A 23,360-nucleotide genomic window follows, 5' to 3' on the forward strand; every position below is an offset into this window, starting at 1 on the left:
TACTCTTCTTCAGTCAACTCCTCCTCTTTATTGATACCTGAGTTAGTTGAAAGTTGAAGTTATCAACACAAGCTTATTTTAGATACTGTTAGATTTTACACTTGCCATTGTTAGATGTATGCCCATTCCTATACAAAATGAAAAAGCTTTGAGCTGAAAATTAATGGTTTAACTATAAAAAAAAGCCCAGCCCTCACCATAAGTTAAAGCAGCATACAAAAAAACCAAAACAAAACAGCCCACACAAGTGAGAAAGACTGCTATGTATACAAGCTTCCTAAGGAACAAAATAACGTGAAACAGTTAAGTAAAGAGAAAACCAGCTTTCTGAGAACATACCAAGCTTCACTTCCCCTAAGATGGGCACACTCGGTACTCAGCTAAAGCTGTACTCCTTCAAAGTACTGTATTAAACACAGTTAGTAATGAGCAAGACCAAGTGAGGTAGCAATATGCTCATTTGGCAGGTAAGAAAACAGGCACCACTGTCACCCCATTTGTTTGGATCTCATCACACACGATGCAGAGTAACAACTGAGGGTGCCTGGCTCCTGTTCCACCAGTCTTACTACAGGAGTGTGGTGTGTTTCTGATAGGGGGATTTGTGCTGTTTCCAAATTCCAAAATCTAAAACCATGAAAAAAAGCTTAAAATGTTTAAGTACTTACTGCTTTTCCACAAGCAGCAACATTATGCTGACATAATTTCCTCTAGTAAAGTAACCAGTCCTCTACCATGAAGTCTTTGTAGCAATTGAGGTGAAAAAGTCACACTGCACCTCACAAAGTTTGAAAGCTGCATTACTATGTCATTTTTTTGATGAAAATGAAAGCATTGTTTTGCAGCAGCGTAAGCATTACAAAGCTACATAGTAAGATGCTTTCTCGATCTTTAAAAAGAAATACTTTTAAGTCATTTCATGAGAAAATTTACAAGTTTTGGGGGGAAATAAGATTTATGAGTAATGCATGTGTTAATTTTTATTTATTATTTTTAAAAAGGACCTCTGCAAAGATCAACTACTGACTGGACACCACAGCCTTGTGCTAAAAAAAGCAAGTATGACAGTGAGAAGGGCCAAAACCAGAAGCCTAAGAAACCTGCTCAAATATGTATTAAATGCATAAACAGTGCTGACATAAAGCATAGTTCTGTAAATGAAAAAATAAATCTAAGTGCTTTAATGATATTTATATTCTAACAGATATTTTAAGAGATTTTGCTTGACAGCATCCACCTAAAAATACTTCTCTAAACTTTCAGCTTTTTAAAAAGGTTATTAAAATAAGGCATGTGGTCCTCCCGCTTTCCAAAAAGGTCAAAATTCACTGGGGAATACCCCTGTCTTAACGTCCTGTTGAAATATCACAGCTGAAGTCTGCAGTCATATTTCATCAACAGATACCGGCAATTTAGAAATACCCTGCTTATATAGTTTGACATTTAGTTCACTTAAAATCTTCTATTATTGTTTTTATCCATTACTGCACTCCTGAGAAAATACTCCCCCCCTATTTTAAGACTTAGCTCATCTAATGCATTTTTGAATTGGCAAGAACAGTCCATATAATTTGAGAGAAAAAATAGATACTGTCACAAGCATTCCTACAGCTACTTGATAAAGTGAATATCATTTACAAAAAAAAAATAAATAAATATGTGCTTTGCTATTTCCCAAGAATGGCTGCTCATGTTTGCAACACAAAACCAATTTTATACACAGTAATTTAATACTTAGAGGCTCCTATTTTAACACTTAAATCATGCAGACTCAGAAAAAAAAAATCAGGATTTTTCATCTCAAGTTTTTGAGCATAATTTCAAGATAAATACTGAATTGTTTCAATTTAAGCTCTGGAGTTCAAAGATCATTTCCAAAGGAATTAGAAACTGTCAGGAATTCCTGGTCAGGTATCTCCCAGATGAAAACTGAAGACAGTGGGAATTATTAGACAGGAGTTAATTTCTTTAAGAGCCTATGAAGTTTAAGAGGCATTTTAATGTACAATAGTTACAGTAAAAAATATGTTCCTGAAGTTTTCAGAATTGTTTTCTATGCTTGCTGAGACCACAAGAACCGGTCACACCTTTCCAACATGGACTGAATCAGGGCTCTGCAATAAATGCAAAGAAAAAAAAAATTAAACAAAAAATGCAAGAGAAAGAACAATTGGGTTTGGTTTTGTTTGCTAAAGCAAAGTTTGTCAAAAGCATGATTCTATTTCAGAGGTAACATCATGACATCACCACACATGTTCTCTTTGGAAGGGAATAGGTCAGATCTGAAAGTACTTGAAGGACTAAGCAAATCAGACATCTCCTTCACAGAATCCACACTCAGATTCTCCAAGTCCCAGAGGGCCTGGGCTTGATGTGACAGAGGCTTTAAAAAGCCTTTAAATTGCCAATCTTTTCAGAATACAGTATCATCTGTTTTCATCTTCTTTTCCAGAATTAGAATAGGGTCTCTGAATAACTGTTCCTCAATTGTTTCAGTAGCAGGGCAGGTTTTACTTTTTGAACTTATTCATAGTGGTCTGTGGCAGATGTTTAAAATCCCATTCTTTAGTCAAGAAAGAAGTTATACAGATAATTGCTACAGGAGAGCAAAGTGGTCTCCCTTCTTCATCAGTTCTTTAGTTTTGAACAGATTCCAGTCAACAATGAACACAGTTTTTCAAAGGCAGCCACCTTTAGTGTATTATTTCCTGTTTCCTCATCTTCCATTTTGAGGGTGCCTATATTGCATAGGCATAGCTGCTAAGTAAGAGAAAAGCTTTCAACTTTAAAGTTCCAGAAACAAAGTGTGAAGTATTTTATTTTTTTGTTAACTGACAAGAAAACTCGAAGCAACAGGAAGACCCAGAATGAATAGTGTGCATTGACAGATCTTCTATTGACGTGCCATCTTACCTTTGCCTTTTCTCAGCAATTCGCAGTATCTCACACACACTAGTAAATCTCTCAGACAATTCTAGGGAGAAGCCACACTCCTGCAATAGAGGCAAGGCACGATTTGGGCCAATTGCCTTTGCCAATAAGAGAGAGATGTTTTCCACAGTGATGCAGTTTTCCCAGCTAGGGCTACCATTGCTGACAGCATTCCCATTATGTATGCTGTGATGGTGGGAAGCAGCATTGTGATTTTCTGCAAGATGCAGAAGAAACTTCCATTCTTCTGTGGTCTCTGGAATCAAACCTAGATTCAAAATGAGACCGTTACCACTTCATTTGCAAAACAAAGATTTTTCCAAGCCTACTATTTTAAATATATATGCACTTAAAAAGGAACCTAGCATTCTGTTTTTCTTTTTGAAAATTTAAGAAAACCTCAAGTGCCAGCAACAAGCAGACTGCATACAAGAAGGGCGTGCTGCCTTGACTGACTCAGTGTAAAAATCCAGCACTGAAACATTCACAAACTTTTATAATAATTCAGTGTTTAAGACTCTGGATCAAGTCAAATGCCAAAGAATTGTTTTCTTCATCTAAAGGCTACTGGGAATTTTCTTCTGAAGTTCTGCCACGTAACACACAATGCTTTGTTCACATCTTGTGGGTGTGGGTGTGTGTGTGTGGGGGGGAGGAGTCTTGAACTGGGCCATCAGGCTAGCTATTCCTCCACGTAAAACACCAGGTTTGACTTTCACTTTACCTGATAAACAGCTCAAAACTCTTGAGGCTTTACACATTTTCTGTCAAGGCTGATTTCAAGAAGCACAGTAGCAAAATACAACACCCATTTATGGGTTTCAAATATACTGCACTACATACTTAGCTGAACCTCTACCAAAGCAGGTGGGGTTTTTTTGTTTGTTAAATCTCTTTCAACTTTGGGCAAACCTAATCAGTACATAATAAAGGAAGTTCCTGTATTAGAGGTATGTTTACACAGCTTAAGATTCACTAACCAGCTTCTCCATTCAACAGGCTCAAATCATCCAAATGACCAATATTAGTAAAGGCTTCTGTTCTTCTATCCAGCTCCAGACAAAGAAAAAGATATCCAGGCCAGAATCTTAAATAAGAGAGTGAAGATTTCCAGGAATCAAATACTCAGTCTAAACTAAAGCCAACAATAATTAAGTGCTTTTTTTTTTTTTTTTTTTTTTTTTAATATACAGCAAAGACAGAAGCAACTGAATTTCTTGAACACCAGCAACGATACTGCTCATTGCAGAACAGGGACACAGGGAATACCCCCAAACCAAAAGGAACAGCAAGGTACTACATGCATTAAAACAGACTCTTAGAATTAAAAGCCATCTCCTGTTTTGAAGACTAAAAGAAACCAATTCAAGTAATGAGCAGATGAGTGGTTTTCATTTGGGTCTTTCATTTGTGTTTGTGTGCATCAGAATACCAACCAAGTATCAAAAATAATCAAGTTTTCATCTTACCCATATGATTTACAGATGTCAGCCATCTTCTCTTTTGTTACAAAGTCAGCTGGAAGTTTAATCAAAAGCAGAATTAGCTGACTGTAGCCCCAAGTAAACAAATGTGATCGTGGCCTGGGAGAAGAGAAATTAAGTTTTACAGCATTAATATTTTTCTTCAGAAATTTAACGTTTTCTCTACAGAAAAGTCAGCTATATGAAATGAGAGAAGGAAAATGAATGAAACTATGCAGTCTCAGCAGAGCAGTCTTTCTGAAAAAGATTTCAGATAAGGAAGTTATTTAATCCTTTGGTTGCTTCTGCTGAGCTCTAGAATACAAGAAATGCTCCAATGATTCGGTGACATTCAAACTGTTATATAAGACCCAAACAAAAGCCTACAGACCAGTTGAAGCTTTTTGGTTCACTCAGGAACTCAGGTGAACCCTACTTTACCTGGGATTTCCTTCTGCATCCACAGTATTTGTTCTTTGTGGTGCATCATGAGAAACTGCCAAGCACAGCCAATCTAGTCGTAATGATTCAGGCTGCAAAAGAGATCTAAGGAGACATGACCTAGGGAAAAAAAAGCACATGGAAAAGCTATCAGTTTTAAGTATACCAAATATGGAGCAGTAAAAATTGTATGTGCATGTGCACACACAATCACAAAGTCAAAACATGGATGTAGATTAACTATCATGATGCAATGCCTGGAAAATAAAAGCAATTCTCAGCACGCAGAAAAGTGTAGACTGATTTATGTTTCCATGGACTGATGGGAACAACGGAAAACCATCAGGCTGACAGTTTTTTTTAAAATGTTGTCTAACCTTGGCATACTGAACTGCAGGCACAGGAACACAAATAGTCAGTTCCATTTAAACTATCATATAGAAAAACCCTCTTAAAAATAGGAACTAATGTAATGGATAACCCAGGCTGAGACCAGCTGAAACTGGCAGAATGAATTAGAATCCAATGCTAAAGAGCACCAAATAGGTGTTTACATGTTTACTATTCCTGTATCTACATTATGCATAGTTCACATACACAGGAAAAAGATTATACATTCCCTTTACCTTTTATCCTCTGGCTTGGATTTCACAAGACTATCTAAATATGCTAAAAAGTGAGCTGGGTCATTCCTGCAAAGTTGCCTGATATCTGAAGGCAAAATAGAGGGGTGGAACTTGATCAAGGGCCGAAGAGCTGTTTCCCCAAACTTTTCATAAAGCCTGAAGAGAAAGGATAAAAACTATCTTCAGTGCTAAACAGCAGCAAAATTACCATTTTACCAAGACAAAATAATTATTTCAAATTCAAGCTCTCTTGCAAGTTCAAGATACTATTGAAAGATGAACTCTTTAAAAGATTCCCTAACTAGATATACAGAAAGCTTCATGAAATGTCAAGTGAAAAGCTCAAACCCATTCCTGATAGCAAGTTAACAATATACAGTAGTTGTGAGTATGTGTGTGTGTGTATTTTATATATATATATATATATATATATATATATATAAAAATAAATAAAAATAAAACCCACTAAACAAAGAAACAAAGTTGGCTACAAACCTTTGAACATGCACCAGTAACAGAGGGCTATCATCCCAAGGCCCCAAATCATGCAACTGTTTCAGTATTTTCAACATATCTTCATTTTCCATTGCCAAAACTACTGGACTGTGACAAGTTAATTCTGAAATAAATTGGTGTACATGTTACAAGATAAAGGCAAGATTTTTTTTGCCTAACACACAAAGAGCTGTTGTTAAGCACAAGGAACACAAATTTCCATTACTTTCATGGAATTTTCTCTTTGGCTAACAGTGATAACAAGTGAACAGATTCTACTTGTTCATTTCATAGAAGTCAACATTACTAAGCTGTGCTTACAAGTCACAGTTAAAACGATACAGTTAAGGCATGGAATAATATTCTCAAAATATTTTCCTTTTCTTTAGACTTCAGAGGAAGCAATTTCTCATACAAACTAAGACAGCCCACTGCAGAACACACGACTTGCTGAATATAACGTAACTGCGTTAGTTTTCAACAAAATAGTTTACTTCTATTAATAAATAAAAACTTCAATTTGGTCACTGACCTCACAAGAAGCAGAATTCAACATAACCCCCAATCCTGCAAAAACTGGAAGGGGTATAGCCCACTGAGAACAAACTGGGAATGCACACATTACTTTTATTTCTAAAGCTCTCATAAGAATCTAGCTAGCAAACAGATTCCCACAACCCCAAATATCAGATACCAGCCATCAAAACAAGATTCTGTTGTTTAGCTGCTCTCTGTCAGGAGAGAATCAACATCAAGACTTTATTTCAGTCTTAAAAGAAAATGCATAAAGCAGAAGCTGAATGCACAGAACAGACCAAGTTCTGTTTTCCAATACAATCAGGAAGCTTTGTTTCAATAAGGCTAAAAGGAACAGCAAAAAGAGCAGAAAGGATTTCTATGGAAAAGGAAATCTGAAGTGATCACAAGCCATTTGTTTTCACAGAACCACTTCCTTGTTCAGTTTCATTTTGCATTAATCATGTTTCTCCAAGTTGAACCTTCCCTTTCCAGTGTAAATGCTGAAGCCCTTCCCTTAGTCTTGATACTATACTTGTTACAATATACATTTGATTTTAATTAGATGCTTCAAAACTGTTCTTTGAAGCACATACATCTGGTTTGTAAACACTACGGTGCTCAAGCAACAAACTGCATATAAAGTAAAAGGTTCAGAAGTAGTTTATGTGGAATTGCTAAACAAGGTGTGTGTGTGTGTGGGGGGGGGGGCTTTGTCTCGTAGGAACCAGCAGTTCTTTACAAAAAAAGCATCTTGGTTTAAAAAACAAAACAAAACAAAAACAACTCAGAAACAACCCACCAGAAAAACCACACCCATCAACTTCCCCCTTGCACCCAAACTACCACATTATTTCCTTCCATCTGAAGGAAAATTTGCAAACATGAACCAGTGCGCATTTTCAAGCTTTTTTCTTTTTTTTCCTCCCCAAATAAAATCTTGTTTTTACTAATTTACTAGTTTTACTCTTAATAAAATCTCATTAGTTACCTTTCAAACCTGCAATGTATGTTTCCCATACATTAGGACTGTTTGTGTAACTGGTTATAATACACTGCTTTAGTCTTTTCAAATCCAGAAGAAAGAAGTAGCTTTGTATAAACCTACAAGCCAAGGTCCATGAAGCTGCTGGCGTTGGAGTTTGATCAGAACTTTCCTCAGCATTACCATTTCCGCAACAAAACACACAGAGCTCAAAACACAGTGTTGTCAACTCAGTGAGATCTTTCTGAACATCCTGTTCTATGACACATGGAGGAGACACTTGAAAGCAGCAGTCCAAAGGTCCCATTGAATTAGCGCTATTTTCACACACAGTTTTGCCTTCACAGGTTTCAACAGTATTTTCTTTTACAGTGCAGGCTTCCAAGATACCACTCTGTTCTTTGTCTGCATGGCCTTCACCATTTGGATCCAGTTGCAGGTTTTCCTCCAGGACTTCCCGCTGTTCTTCAGCGCACACAATCTTGCTTTTCTTAACAGATGAAGCAGAACACTCCTTGCTGCCAAACTTTTCTTCCAGATAAAAAAGCCATTCCTGTAAAACCCTTCTCATATACTGTGGTTCTAACAAAACCAGTGGATCCTGGAGTTTGGCTCTGTAGCATAAAAGAGAAGCCTACTGAGTTGTTTGACAATTTTAAGAAGCCACAAGTGGTATGTATGTACTGCATAACTCAAAATATACTGTTAAACTTGAATTACTCTCCGATTTGAGTGCTTCAAAGAGAATTTAGACCACAGACTCTTTACATTTGATGTTACTATGTTTACTACATTCTGATTTCCCCAAACATTTCAAAACTGAGTTTATTTTGTTTGTTAGGGTTTTTGTTTTGTTTTAAAGTATGCTTGTAGTTAGCAAAGAGCTGCTTTAGTGTTATCCTTTAGTCCTCTATAAGCTTATAGTGAGTTCTGCTTGGTTTTAATGTGGAAAAACAACATTATCCAAATAAGCACCATACAGTTTACATTACACATTAATAGATATTTACAGCATTACTCTTATGTGATTAATAAAAAGAAAACTTATCATTTTTCTACCAAAGCCCAGTATGTCTATACATAAATAAATTTCCCTGCTTACATAGCTTCTGCTGTCGCAGCCTTGAGATCTCTTAGATGGTCCTCTTCTGGAAGCGGGCAGCTCTGTGGTTCTGATCTGGAGCAGAACATACCGATTTCAGGCTCATCTTAAGTACTGTATTTAATCTAATAATTTAAGTGAGCCTTTTCCTCCAAATTGTGAGGAAACAACATTAATACCATTATTAAAAAAAAATAAAGCTCTTATTTCTAAAGAAGCAGCAGAAATTATGGATGAATTGGATATGAAGAGCAACTATTAACATATGAGGGGCTTTCTGTAATGGTTTCTATTCCAACTACAGCAGATTTCAGAAAAAAATAAATAAAATCAGTATCATGCCACTATACCAAAGTTAGTCTAAAATGTTTCATATTCTTATGACTTGCTAATTTAAAAATTTAGCTCTGTATTCACTGGAAAAAAAACATTAAGAGTTCAGTGTTTTATAATCATTAAAAAAAAAAAAAAGATGTTTTGAGGGAGACAAAGTGTTTACTCTGCATTCAGTAAGGGCAGGAAATGGCCCATGCAGACTCATGCCTGTAACTGCAACGGGCATTACGGGTACATTACGTTAGAGTTTCTGAACACCCTACATTCTTGCTCCTCAGTTATTACAGCACTACACAGATTGCTTTTCCAACATCCAGAAGGGTTCATTGCCTGAAACAGCTTCTAGGTAAGGAGTCAAGGAGAACCAGTGAAACCACCAAAGTAACAAAGGTAGTTGGAAAACTTTACAAAAGCCTCATTCAGCTCCCCATTCCACTCGAAAAGGCAGATTTTCTTTAGATTGCTCTCCTCAGAACATCCAGCAAATGCAATTGTTAAGACAACGTGATTTTGCACTCACTCTTTCTTTTCCTGGGGAAATGCTGCTACATTAACAGTCACCTCCTGCAGCTGCTCGTCATCCTTTGCTTCTTGCCTCCCTCTAATATCAGGGCTCACATGAAGGGTGCCAATCTTTTCAGTAGTTTTGCGTACAAAGCTGGAAACACTAGGAGTCAAGTTAAAACATTTGAAATTGTACCAAGTTAACAAGTGAAAGAATCAAGTGCTTCCTTTCCATCCAAACTATCACTTCAAAAATGTTTATAAGCTCAAGGACTCTTGAAAAAGGATCACATCGGTGGTGACTGACAAGAACAAAAATCAGTAAGAAAAAGCTCAAAACCCGTATTTCAGACAGTCTATACTTTCAGCACAGAGGATCACCAAGTATTTAAGACGTGCTTTTTGCTGCTTCAGAAACAGGATCACATATCAACATTAGTGCTCAGATTTTGATATCTGCACTTACATAACAATAAATGCAGATTGACTACATGCATTTTAGTGCTTATAAGCAGTAAGCATCACTAGGAAATTACAGCCTTCTTGGTGGCAAGAAACTGTTTTACAGTACTCCACATTGATGCTTCAGATTACAAAGCTTACAGAAACAGAAAAGAAAGCTTTTTATGTCATCAGTATCTATTCCGTAATTTACTTTACCAAGAGAAAGGCCAGTGCATATACCAAAAATCAACTCTTTCAGACACCGTGAAGAAAACCAGGACATCAGGAATTAAAGAAAAAAMCCAAATTCTGCATTCTAGCTAAGAACTAGTTTAAAAGCATCAAAAACCAGAAAGCCAATCCTTTGATTCTCTCAGAGAGTCTGGTATTGTTTACTATACCGAGGTATAGTAAAAGTTAAAGGCTGCTGAAGAAGAGGGAAAGGATTCAAACATAATACAGTAACTGGACCTTGGTGTACGGGCAGGTTTAAAGGGAAACCCAAAAAAGTTAGCTGTAACATATGATAGTACTTTAATCACAAATAGAAAAATGGAATATAGCAGGCACTTGAAAATTTAGTACTGATTACTAGTAATAAATGTTTCTACTAATAAACTCCCAAATATTGCTCAGGGAGTAGAAAGAATTCAAAACAGGGCAAGTACTTCTGAAGCTTATTCTGAGAGCCTCACACTATTGACATCAGCTACAGCTTTTTGTTTCAGGATGTAAGTCATTCGTATACCTAAGTAACCGAGAGGAGAGCTAAGCAATTTTTCAGGCCATCTCTACAAACCAACAAAGTTTTAAATAAGAAACATATATAATTTTTTTCAAATTTGTAAGTTACATACTTAATAGCATCTGCTTTATAATTGTCCCCCTTTAAGTGAGTTTTAAAAAGACAATTTCAATTTTGCATGAAACAGACATTATCATACTTACTTGCACTAAGTATAAGCTACTGTTATTCCATAAACATTTAGGGAACTGATTAGATTCACTGAAAGGGGGGAAGGTGGCAGACAATGCGGTATACTTTGGTAGCATGTTTTGGCACTATCTAGCATCTTTTAAAAGTTTTAATGTTTGCCCTCAAGCAATACAGGAATTCTTCTCGCATTCCTTCTGCAATTTAAGTAGCAAAAGAGTCAAATCATAAAACAACATTCAATAAGTTTGTTCCAAGTACAAACCACAACCCCAGTTTACAGGGTAAAGTCAAACATTCTTTGTAGACATTCAAAAATTGAGGCTGAAATCTTGGCTCCACTGAAGTTAACATCAACTTTTCATATCTTCTTTAGAGCCAAGATGAAAGCTTTAAATTGCTGAACAAACTTGATTGCATTTTCTGTGTTTTATTTCATATGTTACATTCTTGCAGAACAGTGTGAACTAAACCAGACAATGCTACCAATTCAGAGGAGGGAAAAGTGGCAGGATGCAATGGATGAATGAATCTCCTGCAAGTTTTACCTTTCCTTGACAGCTTGGAGAGAGACGAGAGGAGATGGGGAACGAAATGACAAAGGAATACTGAATGGGAGAAATGTCTCATTCCGATCAGCCTCAACGGTCACAGATGCATGAGATACATTGTCTAACAAATGGAAGTGAAATAAAGAATCATGAAACAGTGGCTTGTCAAAAGTGAAACACTGAAGCAAAACACAAGTCATTAATTCATTACTGAATAACCTGCATGGGATATTTTCATGCCTTAGCTTGAAGAGGGTCCAAATGTCTACAATATGTTTTGATTAATCATTTTCTAGCACAAACACAGACACTGTATCTTTAAGTGATATGACTATGGAAAAAGGGTACTTTTAAGTAATTATGACACTGCATTTTGCAACAGTCAGAACAATCTGCATTTTTGAGAGAAAAAGATGCTGTGCTATTACAAAAATTCTATGATCAGAAACCACAATCTCTCTATGTAGATGGTGCCTAAAGGTCACAATTGATTCTAAAATTCTTGTAAATAAGGCTGCTTTTGTTCATCATATAGATCTAGCAACCTAAGAACTTATGACAACTTATATAAATAGAAACAGGGAAACCAGTTCCAATTCAGGGAAGAAAGAAAAGAAAGTTATTCCCTAAGTATATTTATCTTAAAAACCACATGAAGTACACAGGCACAGAAAAGCAATGAACTTTTCTACTTTGAAACAATCAGCCAATTTAATCACTTGTCGAGTGAAATTGAAAAGTTTTAACTCCTGACATTCAAAAATTACGATTCTTCATGTAACAGATTTTAATGTTTGAAACTGCAATATGTGCATCAACATAAAAATAACAAGTGAGCAAGAAGAGGCAAGTGAAAAGGAATGGACTACAAACAGCATTTGCTTTAGTCAGTAGGCCAACACTACTGACAAAGGAGTAAATATGAATTCCTACACTCTCCCACTGCAGGTCCCTGGCAAAGCAACCAAACTATCTCCCTCCTCAAATGGCATATACTCTATACAAAAGCTCAAGAGTGGACTTTCTAATACCTAGAATTAAACATGTTCCTCAAAGTTTCTGCATCCCCACAAACTCAAGCGGAGCAGAGAACAAGATCTATTACATTCTACTCTAGCTTTGGTCCAGAGAGAGATTCCAGGGGGAAGAGGGGAAAAAAGCAGTTCACTGGATGGTCTAAGTGTTAGTTACTAACAATTATACAATCCCTATGCTAATGTATATATGCCTAAGAGACCATCCCCTCTACAAATGAAATCCTGCAAGAAAGTTAAAAACTCTTATCCTAAATCTACTGTTTTCCATGAAGTAATATAAAGCCAGAGCCAAGATTAACAAATTCTTTCCTGGGGCTGAAATTACTGGTAGGGTACTGACAGCAAGCAAATCTCATTTGAGACACATTAACACTGCTGTAGTTAGCCAGGATACTCTCAGCATTAATGCTGAATTACACAAAGGGGAGAAAAATAATTGCATGAAACCTTGGCTCAGAAAAAACCTTCTGGACCACTCCCGCCCCCCTCCCGGGGAGGAGATGGGAGTTATTTGTTTTTCTTTTTTAACACTTGAATTTCTATGAAGCCAGCATTTCACCCTAATGTTTCAAAAAAGAATGGGACTGTTACAGATCACAGGGAGCTGCTGGAAAGTGAGGTGCCTGTATTCCATTGATCCAATTAGAAGATTTAATCATGGATAACTTGAGAGCGGAAAATGAGAGCAAAGAGCAACCCAATCAAGTTTTTTGTAGAGTAAAACTGCATCTGAAAAACATATTTTCATTAAGAACCATTACCAGGTTCCACCTGCTCATCTTCCTGGTGTACAGGAAATTCTTTAAATCTCTCATCTTCTGAAAATGTTTGACTGTGGAGAGAACATGAATCTTCATCTGACTGACTGCCTCTTCGACTAACAACACGATATATTCCAGAGTCTAAGACACTGAAGCTTTCCTGTCAAACAAGGGAGAAAAGTTGGATATTTTGCAAGTTGCACTTTGTTAAACTTCCCAGAAGGAAATGAAACAACCGTTCCCACACAAATAACCTCTGAGTAGTTTATAATTTACCACCTGGAAGAGCCCTGTATAAGGACATATTTTTGATGTACCCAGAATGCAAAAGCGCACACATGCTGTTAAGTCTGCAGCCCAATGACTTTATAAAGATGTATACGCTGCAACTGCTTTCAGGAAGGTAGCCTATGGAACAACTGTTGCACTTAGTACAAGACCATGAGACAAAAACATCTCTGCTTTAGTCGTGCATCAGACTATATACCTGGAGTCAGGCACTTCGCCCCTTTTCACCTGTGTACTCAGGAGTCTGTTGTATTTGTACGCTTTTTGCCAGTTCACAAAACCCAGTCAGCACAATTACGGACCCTTCAAAACTATTTGCTTCCAGGACATACGTACATCCTTTTGCTCATGGTCAGTCTATGTAGTTTACTTTCTCATCTATTAATAGAAAAAACTCATCTACCACATCAAGATGGAATTTACTTCACTTTTTTTTTTTAAACTTTACTTTTTAAACACTGTTAAAAACGAAAGCAGCAACTGACCTGATATTAATTATGAAATAGTTCCCCTTCCTTGAAAACCTAGCGGGAAGCCAAATCAACACCAACCAAAAGAATGCTAGAAATATGCTTTGATTGGTTTCTCAGTCTTCTGCTTAAGCTTCATTAAGTGAGACAACATTTTAAATGGAGCTAGGGTAGTTCTGAACATGTGGACATCTGGCTTTCACCAGATAATACTAGTTACAATCAAGATGACCTTTATTGAAGCACACTAGGAAACTAAATTCAGTTGCAGAGAAAGCCTTCTTTGTGTCTGTCTCTGTCCACATCTCAACCATTAGCCACAAAATAACATGGAATGAAAGCAGAGGTATAAGAGTCTAAAGAATGTAAGTACTAGTATTTCATACCTCTCTACCTCTATTAACATTAGAAAGTAGCATTATCAGCTGTAATAGACACAATGAATGTGAAAGCCTCACCTGCGGACTGAGGAACAAGATTTTAAGCCTTAAAGATAAAAAACAGAGGGTAAAATTATTGGCACTATCAATACACTTACATGAGATGAAATACTGCTCCTCCTACTGCTGCATGCAGAATCTGGAGGTTCCAACTTTGAAATCAGTTCTTCCAGTTGGGCAACAAGCTCCTGTTGGGTTGAGATATCCAGCTGGGACTTCAAGTGCTCCAGCCTGTCTAGAGGCAAATTTTTTCTTGCCTACATATAGACAGTGAAACAGAAGCGTTATTATTCTAATGCAGAGGTGAAAAGCAAAAGGCTGTTTTCAAAGATACCATATATGCAGGCTAAGTTTGATACAAAATGTGCAACGCCTAGCTTATTTTTTAAAAAGTTCAAGAATACAAACTTGAGAAATCCATGGAACTTATTGGAGAAGGGGAGCAGGAAACTAAAGTTGCATTGCACACTTATGAAGAGATATTTACTTACTCTGCAAGAAATAATCGAGTTCTGGAAGAGACAACAGACCCTGGCAGCAAGGGTCCAGAACCCTCTTCTCATCAGACGCTCTATGCAACGGTCTACCAGCAGAAGGGAGAGGTGTATGACTTTTCCATTTGTATGCAGACAGAACAGTTCGTTTTTGTAAACTGCAATATCCTGAATATCTGCAAAATCAGATGCATAAAAAAGTTTAAGAATGGAAATCACTAATCAGAATTTCTTTCTGTTCCTGAAGACAGGTGAAAACATATTTCACATCTGACTTCCAAAGAGTGCAAAAGCCTAATACTTTGTAGTACAACCGTAGTATGAGGAACAAACACCAAACAACACTAAGCTAGCATCTAAACTATAAAGCGCAATTAAAATACCAAAACTTCTAGACTTGCATTTCTAGCATTGGAAAGAAAAATGAACAAACAAAAAAACACTTAAGTTACTGGAAGTTTCTTTTTCCTCTGAAGAGGAATGAAAAACTAAATTAAGACTGATAAAGACAAGAGAGAAACATGCAATTGTTAGCTTCGAAACAGAAGGAAAACATTTACTAGCAGAAAAACACTTTGACCCTTCAGCAGTTTTCATATGAGATAGTCATTATATGCAAACACTCCATGACAAAGGCTCTGGAAATTTAACACCAAAAAAAGGAGGAAGGAGGGTTTGAGAGAGAATGACCCTAGCAGTTCTAGGACTATGGTAATAACCATACATGCATAACTATTTATGAGGCTTCACTTACATGCCAATTCTCTAAAGTACATTCCCTGGTTTTGATTTAGACTAGTGTTAAAAAGGTTTTAAGCTTTCAGCAGCCAGATTATCCTTCAGAGGATGCCTGAGAGTAAACCTGAATAAACAGAAGTGAAGAAAGGGTACTGCAGACTTGGTTATTCCCCTACCATACTTGATAAGTTTAAGATTCACTATACACTGTTTTGTTCCTCAAGCATCTGTATAGATGTTTTTAGAAGTATGGAGGGAGGGGTTGGTGGGGGGGAGAGGGCTGGTTTCTTAGTACTCAAAGATAAACCTGATAGATAAGCCAAAAGAGTTTTCTGATAAGTGTTCTGCAATCCAGCTGTAGAAACAGAGCTTGAAAAAACTGTGTTAGGCAAGGACTTCAGAAGCGACAGACAATACTGCAGAAATAAGAATCTTAAAGTTTACCTTTTACTTCGCTCCAGAGTAAGACTTGCACACTTTGGGGAACAAAGATATAAATGCCTCTTTCTGTCCAGGTCATTACACAGTGCTCACTGTAAACAAAACAGATAAGTATTCAAAAATTCATTGCACCAGCCACAGGCAGTCGCTGTAAGCCAATGTCATCCCTGCATATGTTAAGCACAGCAAGTGAGAAATGAGACTGTTCTTTAGCACAATACTTGGAAAAGTCTTATGCAAAAAGACTAAGTTGAGAAGACAAATTAGAAGGCTACACAATTTTTTTTTTTTTTTTTAAATCTACTTTATCAACAGGACACCATGCTGACAAATACTTACGTCAAATATAGGAGCTTGGGGAAAGGTAAAGATTGTGCAGAACAGCTGGTACCAGTATAATGAGGATCCATCCTATAAAGCAACAGGTAAAATTATTATCTGTTACTGGGCATAACTACAATAATATATTGTTAAAAATAGTGTAATATTCTTAAACCTATAAATACAAGGCTGGCTGAAATGCGTATAGTCTTACAATAGAAACATTCATTGCAGTAGACACACATGCAGTACCAAGGCCTTATTATTTTTGATAACTCAACTACTGGCTTCAATCACTAGAGTAGAATGCATTAAGATTACAACTAGGATTAAGTTTGACTGCACTAAGAGTTCATTTCAACTTCTAGTCCGAGACAAACGGCATCAATACCAAGAAGTCACAAGCCAATTTATCACTGATAAAATTTACACTAGTACCCGAGAGTAACAACAGGGAGAGGCGGTGATGAGAGCAGCTGCTTGAACTGATGCGTGCTTTGCACTTCCCCTTCAAAGTTCACCTCCCACATCCTTGAGCCAGGCCGGGCACAATATATTAATGGCTGCTGATTCCCACTGTTCTTTCCAACCGGGAAGAAACAGGCTCCAAATTCTCCATCTCTTTCTTTGTTACCAATTTTCCAGAACTTCTCTCTGGTGGGCAAAATGTATTTATTTAGACAGTGTTAATAAAGTATCTATTTAATTTTATGTTCTCCTGGATGAGTCAAAATGCTAAATCCTAATGCTGAACTGTTTTTGAGGGTTTTTTTGGTTTTGTTTACAAGCCTGTAATGATTATTATAAAAGACAGAGTGAAACAATATTTACAAGTGTCAACTGGAGTTGAATCTGGCAAGGGACATGAAGGGCAACAAGAAAGGCTTCTACAAGAGTATCAGCAGCAACAGAAGACCAGGGAAAAAGTGAGGAAATAGGCATGGAGACACTGGAGTGAGTCCAGCAAAGGGCTGCAAAGAGGATTATGGGACTGGTGCATCTGACACATACCAGGAGAGGCTGAGAGCTGGGATTGCGCAGCCTCGAGGGGATCTTATCACCGTGTATAAATACTTGATGAGGGGGAGGCAAGATCACAGAACCGGACCCTTCTCAGTGGTGCCCCGTGAAAGCACAAGGGGAAAAGGGCACAAACTGACATGCAGGAAATTCCATTTCAACAGAAGAAAACTTTTTTTTACTAAGAGTGTGGCCAAATGCTGGAACAGGATGCCAAGAGAGGTTGTGGAGTCTCCACACTTGGGAGATATTCAGAACCTGACTGGACACAGTTTTGAGCAATTTGCCCTAGGTGACCCTGCTTTGAGCAGGAAAACTGGACTGGGTGATCTTCAGAGGTCCCTTCCAACTGCAGCTACTCTTTGCAATTCTGTAGAGAGCAATAATTTATAAGTRAAATAATACTTGCCTCTCAGTATCGCACAAATAAGTACGTGTAAGTGAAGATATGAGCAGTCTTCCATCCAAATAATCAAGCTGAACTACCCGAGAGTCTACGGTGGTTATAATCTGAACAGGAAACATCACAAAAGTGGCAGCAGCCTAAGGTTAAAGAGGAGAGGGGAAAAAAAAAAGAGAGAGAGAGAGAGAGAAACATATTGGGCCTCAGTTCAATGTAAAGAATATTTCATAAAGTTAAAATTGAAAAATTTAAAGTGTATACTATGATTATATGGAATAAGACAGAGCAAGACAGTGCAATTCCTTTCTTCTTGCTCCCTTACAAAACAAGGCTCTCATGCTTAGAAACTTAACACTTCAAATCCTCTTCTTCCCAAAACTATTTTTGAAGATTAAAAAAAAAAAATTTCTATTCACATAGCAGCCTTATTTTTAATGAAGAATATATATTTTCTGTAACATAAAAGTTTTTTTATTGTTGCTTTTGCAAACTTCGTTCTTCTGCTGATTCTCTCAACCCTCCTCTCCCGATATTGGTACTTTCAGCCAGCAGTCTCATGGAGACAGATCTGAGGGATTACTTAATATGAAAAACTTCCCTCAGATTTAGGTGGCTTACATAAAATTTACACATTTGCTCTATCACTCTGCAGTAAATTACCCAAATGCTATTTATCATATAATTCTCTCAGTTTGCACGGGTGGCAAAAAGTCACAGAGAGACTTCTTATTCATAAGAAAAATAAAGCTACAGGGAGCTATGCTCAAATTTTCTAGCAGTCACTGTCTTTGACAACTTAAAGCTGTTTTCTTTGTTAGGAATCTGTCAATTCCTTATTTTGAACAACTGTATTACATTAGAGAATCAACAGGCCAATCCCTTTAACCGGCACAAGCAGGTACATATTTCATGAACATCGCTCTACTCTCCTCTCCTTTTCCCTCCCCTCCCACAGTTCCCCCCCCCCCTTACTTTAAATGCAATATTCTTGCTATTTCTAAGTCAACTTTCCTCCAAAGTATTTCAGGAAGGCTAAAGAGGACCTGAAAGAACAGAACTAGTTCCAGGTTGTGCTGCATTTTACAGATTAAAAGGAGGAGGAAAGGACCTAGTAACAGTAAAACTTAAAGAATACTCAAGAAAGGCAAGAAATCAGACCGCCATTCATTAACTTGTGTTCCTTTTGCACAGAACAGAACGGATTTAAGCTTGAGGGCCACCTTCAACTAACTCACATCATTAAAAATAGAAGTATCTAGACAGAACCTGGGAAAGACACATTTCAGAAACTGGATAAACAAGTGGAGTTTCCCTGCTGATCCAGGAAGCCAAGAAAACGAGAGCCTGGGGTTGCCTTTTTCCAGTTGACATCTAAACTGAGGACTAAAAACAACAACTGAACCTGTAGTTGGAGTCTAAGGAGTCCAACAGGCTCAGAAACACTAAGACCCTGGGCTTGGAACTTGTAAATTCCAAGAGGGAGAAGTTGAGCCAGGTCTAACAAACATTTTTAATATTACCTTGTCCTAAACTAAAGGGAATTCTGTAAGACCAGGCTCTATCTTGATTATGGCAAACGTTTTTAAGACAACTTGTGGATTTGCTCAAATTTTTGAAGTCTGGGCAAATTTCCATCAGTACCTGAGCACACAAAGTGAATCTGAATTCAATTTCTCTTTATAGTGCCAAATCATGCATCAAAATGTTTAATTCTTAATTCTGTACATTTCAAAGTATTTTTATGTCGTGTCACCAAATTAACTAAAAGTAGGATGAAAAAAAATTCAGAAGTAAAGATTTCTCCTTAAAAGACTAGTTCTTCATCCCAGCAGTCACCAAAGCTACCAGATCTTCATCAACTGGCAAGTTTTCTTCTGTTCTACCTCACTAAAACAAACAAAGATTCCCTATCTCATCCCTTGAGAACCGATTCATCTCAAAGAAAGTACGCAACATTTTACCTTGCCTTGTTTCGATGTGTTAATCTTGATGGCTGATACTTTTCCCACATGATCTCCTACAAAAACCCGAAGGGCAGCTGTATCCCAACACAGAGCTGTGACTTTTCTGCCCTTATGCTCAGAGGAAACGTAAATCCTTTCTGGCTTCCCACGACGTTCCTGATTCAACTCCCAGACAACTACAAGACCTTGGCTGCAACAGTTAAAAGGAAATGAAACTTAAGAATAAGTCTTTTAAAATTGTTCAATATTTTATCAGTGATAAAGAAGCATACTTTATAAACTTGAAAGCTAGATAAATATTTTAAGTACATCACTCACCTGGTGGCTACAGCAACATAGTCTTCATCATGTAAACAACAGGCAACCTGGGAAATGGCACCTTCCTGAAAGCAAGGAAGGGTTTAAGTGCAGGTAAAAGTTCCTGTACTACCTTTACGAACATGCAATTTTGATCCCTATGTATGAAATAAAACGTACTAAAGTCAACAGCTGCTACCAGGTTGTTGTGGTGTTTATTTGGGTTTTATTTGCAACAGTGAATTTACTCTAAAAAGATTCAACTGACAACAACAACATGAAAGCATCAAGAAAAACAACAGCAGTTCATTCTCTGCTTTGGGAACAGTCTCTTGCCCTTGTGTTTATGGAAGTTGTTTTCCCAGAATTAAGCTAGCTGTTCCCAACCTTAAAAGGCATTCATGTTATGGTGCGAGTAGCAATGGCTCCCACAAAACAGCATCTGCTTGCAGAAACAGTACTCATAGAAACAGCATTCACTGTCCCAGTAAATGTTTCTTGTCTCCTTTCAGTAAAAGCAAGCAAGCTTATCTCTTTGTTTAATCCAAGTACTTCATAGTTTGGACACCCAAACATTGATAGTTATCTACAAGTTAGCTGCTCTGGTTTCATATTCAAGGTTTTCTTCTGACTCTTAAGTATCCAGGTGATTTTTTTGCCATTGTTAAAAGTAAGGATTTGAAGAACAGAGAGGCCTGTCCCTCTCAAATCATTTCTTTCACACCTCATGAAATCTACTGTACCACATACTCTGTGGATATACTCCACTACTACTTTTTTTTTTTTTTTTAAATAGAGAAGTCTAAAATTTCACCTTCTTTGGAGAGTTTGGCAAGCAGAAAACACCTGTTGATTCTCTTAATAAACATTAAATTAGAACAATTCCACTCCCACTTTCCCAAATGCTTTTGTGCACAGTTCTTTATCCTTACCTTATGGGTCAAAAAGAGTCTCTGCTTCCAACCTTCTTTCTGTATAAGGTTCAGTCCTCCTCCTGAAGTGCCTAGAGCCAGCCATCTCCTGGACACAGCTATGCACGTGCACTGAAGGAATAACAATCACAATATGGAACACAGCAGCTAACAAGTACTAATAATGGTATCTTTTCTCACAATAACGTTTTGTTGTTGTTAAAGTGAGCTCAGTGTTTGCATACCACTCCTGAAATACTGGCAGCACAGCTGTTGTCAAAGATATTAGAATAAAATTCTCCAAGATTGGAGCAAACAGGAGAAGCTAGGAATCCTCTAAAAAATTTTTTAACCCTATAGTTCCATTAAGAAAACACATACAGAGTAATAAGGTTTTCTGTCTTTACTTCTCTTTCCCCCATAAGCTAGCATGCACACACCCAAAGAGAACTAAATTAATTTTGTGGGTTAATCAGAATAATAAGCCAAATAACATAATTAAATGATTTTTTTTTTTTTTTAATAAACATCACAACCTCACCTTCAGACGACTAGAATCCAGCCTGAGTGCAGAAAGCAATGGATCCAAACATTCAAACTCTGCCAACACATGGTTGTAAGAGTCTGGAATCATTTGCACAGAGGCCATTGATGTATGAAGACTAGCAGTACTCAGTCATTGGTGCATTACTGCTTCAGCTTTTAGCTCTACCTGTCAAAAACATGGTAAGTTCTTTATTAGTTTACTTTCTTGTACTACTCCTGTTCTTCGGTAGTTAAGGAAATTATTACAAGGAAGACACAGAAACAGCATCAGATTTTACCATGCTAAAAGGGTCTTCTTTCCCTGAGGACTGCAAAATTAGAGCCCTGCTTTGTTTACTATAAGCTTTTGTTTAAGTTCATTTCAGAAAACAACCTATCAGAGACCAAATTTGGAAATATTTAAGTTGTAGGTATTAGAAGTATTTACATCTACCTGTGAAACAAGAGCTCTGTCTTCCTACAGAAAATGCATTATTTTATGTTAAAATGCATTCCTCCTCCCCCAAACACAGATGCATCCCTGATTTTAAACTATCTTGTCAAAGCTCTGTAGAGAAACATTTACCATTGGCATTTTACACTTGCATCTTCTTCCTCCTCAAAACTACAATTAGAGTATTACGGTTGTAACCTCAACTGATACCAATTTTAGATTTCCCTGTCTTTGCACATTTTTAGTATAGCTATACATATATCTGTATAAGCTACACAGTAGAACCTCCTATTCAGCATACATAATAGATAGCAACAAATGAAAAATAAGAGTTAAAGGCACAACCCCACATATGTTTCCTAAACAGCACATGCTGTAGAAAAACAAAACAAAATACAACACACTGCAAAGGATTTTTTTTTAATTTAGACTTTTATATTGCTTAAAAAAACAGATGTTACATGTCATACTCAAGTCTTTGAACTTGTAAGTGTTTAACATGTAATACTATAAATTAAATGAAAAGCCCCCCAGAAACTCCATCCTATAAAAAAAGTAGATTGCTAGAAATGTGAAAGCTGATTCTCATCAGGCAGTAGAAAAGGAAGGACACATGTTTAGCCAGAGAAACTCGAAATTATTTCATGACTACAATTACTTATGAGAGACAGTCTGTTTAAGAGATTAAGACTAGAACACCTTTGATGATTAAAGACTGACAACTTTGTTGCTGATTACAGAATATTTGGTCCAGAAAAATATCCTAATGTCTCCCTTACACACTCTGGCAGAAGGAAGGTCACAGATAACTCCAGTAAAACAAAGCCAGGCAGAGGTTTGAAACTCCTCCTGGGCACTCTGCTCTCAGCAATCAGCAGTTGCCTTCGCTTTAGGCGCATATTCTGTTGGCCATTCTCCGGCTTAAAGGACGATAAAACAACGCGTTTTCCCCCGAACACAGAGAGCAAACCACGAAGTACCACAAGACTCCATTAGAAAACCGCCGCTTCCCGCAGAAGCGCCTTTTCAATGAAGGCACGTAGGCAGGGAAGCGTGGCCGCGCAGCCCCGCTCCAGGGGCGCCGGACAACCCGAGCCTGGCCCGGCCTGGAAGGCGCCGCCCCCGCAGCACCGCACCGCACCGCGGCGTGACTGCACCGAGCGCCGAAGCGACGCTCATCTAACACCGTCCTCTACCAAGACGCGATGCAGAAGTTACACAGCGCGACCCCTCACGTAAGGCAGTTTTGGGTCTATCAGTACTCGGAAGGCGCCAGGCGCAAGAGCAAAAGCTGCGTTTGAACGGCGGATTTAACCCGGGGTTTAAGACACGGGAAGTCACAGCCCTAACTTTCAGTTTCTGCGCCAGAAATCCCCCCGCAGCGCGTCCCGCCCCCGACGCCGAGCCCGGGGGAGCGGAGCGGCGCCGGCCGAGCCAGCACCGCGCCGTGCCCCGCCCGGGGGACGCG

General features: G+C 37.8%; 1 protein-coding gene across 5 annotated transcripts; it reads right to left on the minus strand.

Annotated features, from left to right (window-relative positions):
• Window positions 1-8: 8 nt before the first annotated feature.
• Window positions 9-22,952, minus strand: HPS5 (HPS5, biogenesis of lysosomal organelles complex 2 subunit 2). 5 transcript variants are annotated; one of them, XM_026078860.1, is made up of 23 exons: window positions 22,672-22,952; window positions 21,455-21,625; window positions 20,935-21,045; window positions 20,024-20,088; window positions 19,703-19,895; window positions 17,748-17,881; window positions 16,757-16,972; window positions 16,337-16,408; window positions 16,001-16,089; window positions 14,816-14,994; window positions 14,423-14,581; window positions 13,127-13,286; window positions 11,326-11,449; window positions 9,416-9,562; window positions 8,560-8,634; window positions 7,464-8,071; window positions 5,957-6,080; window positions 5,462-5,617; window positions 4,836-4,955; window positions 4,401-4,514; window positions 3,912-4,018; window positions 2,914-3,199; window positions 1,980-2,114 (listed from the first exon to the last, which is right to left on the minus strand). In XM_026078860.1, exons 2-23 carry the CDS (start codon window positions 21,560-21,562, stop codon window positions 2,054-2,056), a joined length of 3,408 nt encoding a protein of 1,135 aa, XP_025934645.1. In that variant the 5' UTR covers window positions 21,563-21,625; window positions 22,672-22,952; the 3' UTR covers window positions 1,980-2,053. The 5 variants fall into 5 exon arrangements, with proteins under 5 accessions (XP_025934647.1, XP_025934646.1, XP_025934645.1 ...); XM_026078862.1 differs by lacking the exon at window positions 22,672-22,952 and having other exon boundaries at window positions 9-2,757; window positions 21,455-21,593; XM_026078861.1 differs by lacking the exon at window positions 22,672-22,952 and having other exon boundaries at window positions 9-2,760; window positions 21,455-21,593.
• Between the last annotated feature and the right edge of the window lie 408 nt (window positions 22,953-23,360).

This window comes from Apteryx rowi, unplaced genomic scaffold (assembly GCF_003343035.1).
Source record: "Apteryx rowi isolate R43461 unplaced genomic scaffold, aptRow1 scaffold_49, whole genome shotgun sequence".
NCBI lineage: Eukaryota > Metazoa > Chordata > Aves > Apterygiformes > Apterygidae > Apteryx > Apteryx rowi.